Below are 5,012 nucleotides of genomic sequence, written 5' to 3' on the forward strand. Positions count from 1 at the left end.
CATGGCTTCTGTGATTTCAAACACATCAGCTGGTGGTAGTTCCTTATGTTGGGATCAGTGTCTCTGAAGTTTAGTCGCAATATTTCCTGGTCAAAGGTGATGCATCCTGTAGAATTGGTGTGTAGATAGGCTTTATACTTGACTAAATGCTGTTGCATAATAAAACAGCAACAATACTCAAGATTGTATTTTGAATCTGACAAGCTTGTTTCATTTTTTGTTTGAATTTGCATATTAACAACGAGTGATCTGTTCTGCAGTTGGGAAATGTACTTGTTCTTACTGATTATATTGAGTTTTTCCACTGTCTCTTTCCATAGATGTAATCAATCTGATTCGTATGTATGTTATCTGAAGAGATCCATGTGTATAATCATTGCTTATTTTTTGTTTAAAAAACAAAAAGTTACCCGCACTAAATAAGTCAGTGGTTGTGCAAAATTCCATCATGCAGTTTCTTAGGTTTCGGTTAGAAGGTCACATTTATCCCCAACTCTGGCAGTTTGCTAAATGTAGTGGCTTGTAGGTTAATATGATGCCAAATACTATGCCAACTGTTTTTCCGACACGAACAAGGTCACTCATGGTAGACAGGTTTCAGCAAAACTTCCAGATTATAACTGACTAAGAAGCAGAACTGACAGCCTACTTCTGAAATAAGAAGTTTTGAAAACCCTAGGAATAACAGAAGAGCATTGTTGGAATAGTGACAAAAGATGAGTCTCTCATATTGGAAGGCACTTAAAAGGTGACTGGGGAAGAATTGCCTCCTGAAAACAGAATCTGCCTTAATGATGAAGCTAAAGTAAAGCTTTGAATCAATGAAGTATCTTTATTTGCTGAAGGAGAAAGGGTTGGAATGAGAAGTAACAGCTGCAAATGTCCATTAATAATTGTAACCTGAAATGTATGAAGTATCAGTCAAAGAAAATTGAAAGTTGTAAGAAAAATGAAATAAAATACACTAAGGTGGGCACTTTGGGCATTTAGTGAGATGAGATGTACTGGTATTAGCCATTTTTACTCAGATAATCATATGGTCTAGTATGCTGGCAATGACAAATTGAAGAGGAATGCTGTCACATTCATCATTTAAAAGAACATTTCAAGATATAACCTGAAGAACAATGCTGTGAGTGATAGTATGCTATAAAGACACATGTAAGGCAGACTGGTTATTATTATCCAAATATAGGCAGCAGCCACAAGAGGAAAAAATTAAGAAATTGAAGATTCCTACCAATTCTTGCAGTCTGAAATCAATCAAGGAAGTAATCAATATGCACTTGTAGTAATTGGTTGCTGGAATGAACAAATTGAAAATAAAGAAAGGTTTGTAATTAGAAAATATAGCCCTTCCTAAGAGAAATGAGGTTATATACCGCATGATGGAATTTTGCATAACGATTTGTGTCCTGAAAATACATTTTTTTTTAAACCCTTATAAATAGCAGTTATAGACATGGGCTACACTTGATGGCACATAACCATCAGATTGTCTAAAACAATGGGAAAAGTCAATGGAGAAGCTTAATATCAGCAGACAAAATACGGCAAAAGGTTGACTGTGGTAAAGACTATCAATAACTCATAGACAAGTTAAACTTAAAACTGAAGAAAACTGAAACAAGTCCATGAGAACCAAAATACAATCTTGAGTCTGTCCTAAATCATCCCCAAAATAGAATTGACACATGGAACACAAATGACTGAAGACCAGAGAAGTTGTGGAATGTAATCAAGACCATACATAATCTATGAAAAAGGCAGAAGTATTACAAAGGAAAGAAAGAAAGAAGGAAAGAAATAAAGACCAAAATAGATGCAGACAGAGCCTCTGAAAGAACATAAAGAATACCAAACAATGGAAAGAAATGCCAAAGGAAGAGCCGAGCAGAAAACTTGAAAGGATAGCTCAAGAAGACAAAGCTAATTATTTAAAAAAAAACATGGAGTTAGAAAACAAAAGAAAGGAATGCAGCATATCTCAAGTTAAAAGAACTTCAGAAAAAGAAAAAAAATAACCTACAGTTGCAACACTGAAGGATTGAATGATGTAGGAACATCAAAAGAAAATATAGTATTTATAATATTATAATTTATTTTAATATAAAAGAAATAATATAAAAAGTAGTTGTACTAAAAAGAATGGTAGACATTGAACCATTCCAGGAAGAAATATATAATCAAGAACCCATGGTACTGAAGGAAGAAGCCCAAGTTGCACTGAAGACACTTCCAAGAAATAAGGCTGCAGGAATTGCTGGACTACCAATTAAAGTGTTTCAGTAAACAGATGTAGGCCTGGATGTACTCACTAGTCTTTGCCAAGATATTTGGCCATCGAGCTGACAGAGGTTCATGTTTCTTCCTAGTTCAAAAAAATGTTGCTCCAACAGAGTGCGGAAGTAGTCTAGTAATATTATCAATGTCACATACAAGTAAAATCTTGCTGAGAATTATTCAAAAACAGCTAAAACTATACAAGAGTGAACTGCTGGAAGAAATTTAAACTGGCTTCAGCAGAGATGGTGGAATAAAGGGTATTATTGCTGATGTCAGATGGATCTTTGCTGAAGGGAGAAAATACTAGGAAGATGTTTACTGTATTTATTGACCATACAAAAACATTTGATTGTATTGATCAGAGTAATTATAGAAAACATTGAAAAGAATGGGAATCCTGATATATGTTACAGCATAGCTGAACCTTGAAATCAATCATCAAAGGATAAGCATTGTCTGATCTCATTTAAATGAAATAACAATACTAGCTAAATGTCTAGAATTAAGATTTTTAATAACATCGTCAATCTGACTATATCTTGGACATAGTGCAATTAATTAGACAGGATATGAGCTTTAAGAGAATTCTGCTTTCTCAGTTTTTCTCCTTTGTGTTTCGTAGGTTTGCGGCACTGACAATCAGACCTATGCGAGCTCCTGCCATCTCTTTGCTACTAAATGCAAACTAGAAGGGACCAAGAAGGGACATCAACTGCAACTGGATTATTTTGGAGCCTGCAAATGTAAGATTTTATCTCTAGTGTCAACACCACTGCTGAGAGCATTTGGAATGAATTTGGGCATGCTCAAATAGTAGCCAAACAACAACAACAAAAATGCTAAGGTAGTTCTGAACTCAATTATACATTAAAATTAAGGAGGGAGACTTTGAAAAGTAAGAGATAATTCCTATGGTCTCAAAACTAAGATATTTTTATTTAATTGAACCGGATTAGGATTCAGGCAGTGTTTTTATGTTTGCTTTTAAAGTAACCTAGACGATTTTAATGTGCAGGCAGTGTTCAGAACCACTATCACAGAATATAATGTCCACTAAATAATTGAGATGAATCATAGGAATTTTGCTGGATTATTTGCCTCCTTCCAATTTACGTTGAGCCTCTGCCAAGAAATGTTATGACAACTTTTAATTTCTGAATTTTTTTCATTAACTTCCTTTCCCAAGATACTGTCAATTGCGTTTGGATCCCCTCACCACTAAGTGATTCTCCACTTTAGCAGTATGCACTAATATTTCCAGTTCTTCCCTCCTTCCAGACTCATAACTGAATTAGGTTTCCCAGGTCCTTGTAAATTAGGTATGGCTAAATGACTTGAGCTCTCAGATGAAAAGTGGGCAAAAATCATTGATGTGAGTTCCGGGCAGAAACATTTAAGGGCTGGTGCATGATTCTCCATGCTCTCTTCCCTCAGCACTATAAACTCAGAAGCTTTGGTTTAAGACAGTAGCCTCAAAATATGGGGCAAGTCGCCATCGTCATGAGTCTCAGGGTAACTTAGAGTAAGCAAAGCCTTTGAACTAAGGAACTTGAAATATAACCAAGGAATAAATTTGTGTTTCTTTAAATCTCAGAAGTTTGGTATTATTTCTTACCACAGTAAAAGCTAATCTCCACTTTCCCCTTTTTCCTCCATGAATTATGCCCTCTATAAACCAACTCTCTGCCTCTAAAGCAGTATAGCTCCAGTCTAGACCCTGATTGCAAATAAAAATCATATTTGGAGTTTTTAACATATCCTGAAGCCTGAATTCCTCCAAGATCAACCAAATAAAAATTTTTTGGAAGGCAAGCTAGCATATTTGCTATGTTTTTTTTGAAACTACTACTCCCAGGTCATTCTGTGATACAGCCAGCTTTGGGATGCACTATTATAGGTTTTGGTGACAATAGGCATGCTTTGCAAAACACCAGAAGCTGTTAAGCTACCCTGTTATGACACATAACATATAAGCACAAGACAGAGGTAAGACCAATGATTATAGCATATTTATTTTCTACTTGGAACAGCTATCCCTGCTTGTACAGACTTTGAAGTGACTCAGTTTCCTCTGCGGATGAGAGATTGGCTCAAGAACATCCTCATACAGCTTTATGAACACAACCCGGAGCATGCTGGCTACCTGAATGAAAAGCAGAGGAGCAAAGTAAGCAATCTGGGGTAGCAACCCTCAAGCTTGTCTGCAGGGCCTGAGAGGAAAGGTAGAAAGTGAGGGCTATCTCCCCCAGCACATCTTCAGAAGCTAGCTTTGCCTCCTTGCTCCTGGTTAGCTCATGTAAGTTACAAGAATAGTAGTGACCACAGTTTAGAACGTACGGTTTGGGACACAGCTAAATCATTTCATTCCTTCATGAAGGACAGTTGCCTGAGCAAGAACTCTCAGCATCTGCCTTGAGCAAGCTATGCTTGAGCAAAGTGTTCATCAATTTAGCATTTATAAAACTAAGTCCAAATATATTAGCTAAATCTAAGCTTTTTCTTTTTAATCTTCTTAATACCAACATAGATGTTTAATAGAACGGGAGCCTATTATTTATAATCTCAGAATTGACTCACCCATGACCCTCCAGTGGGTTTCAGAAGTTCTAAATCTCATGGGAGGAAATTACCCATCTTTCTCCCACAGAGCAGCTGGTGCTTTTGAATTGCCTGTCTTTGGGTGGACTGTACAATTCTGTATTCACTAGACCATCAGAGGTCCTTAT

General features: G+C 36.3%; 1 protein-coding gene across 1 annotated transcript in view; it reads left to right on the forward strand.

Annotated features, from left to right (window-relative positions):
* SPARCL1 (SPARC-like 1 (hevin)) overlaps positions 1–5,012 on the forward strand; it is a 26,258-nt gene that overhangs the window by 13,370 nt on the left and 7,876 nt on the right. The window contains exons 6-7 of the mRNA XM_006885316.1: positions 2,909–3,029; positions 4,317–4,453. Coding sequence (XP_006885378.1) covers positions 2,909–3,029; positions 4,317–4,453 — 258 coding nt within the window. The remainder of the gene's footprint in view (positions 1–2,908; positions 3,030–4,316; positions 4,454–5,012) is intronic.

This window comes from Elephantulus edwardii, unplaced genomic scaffold (assembly GCF_000299155.1).
Source record: "Elephantulus edwardii isolate Elephantulus edwardi_28Jun2011 unplaced genomic scaffold, EleEdw1.0 scaffold00042, whole genome shotgun sequence".
Taxonomy (NCBI): domain Eukaryota; kingdom Metazoa; phylum Chordata; class Mammalia; order Macroscelidea; family Macroscelididae; genus Elephantulus; species Elephantulus edwardii.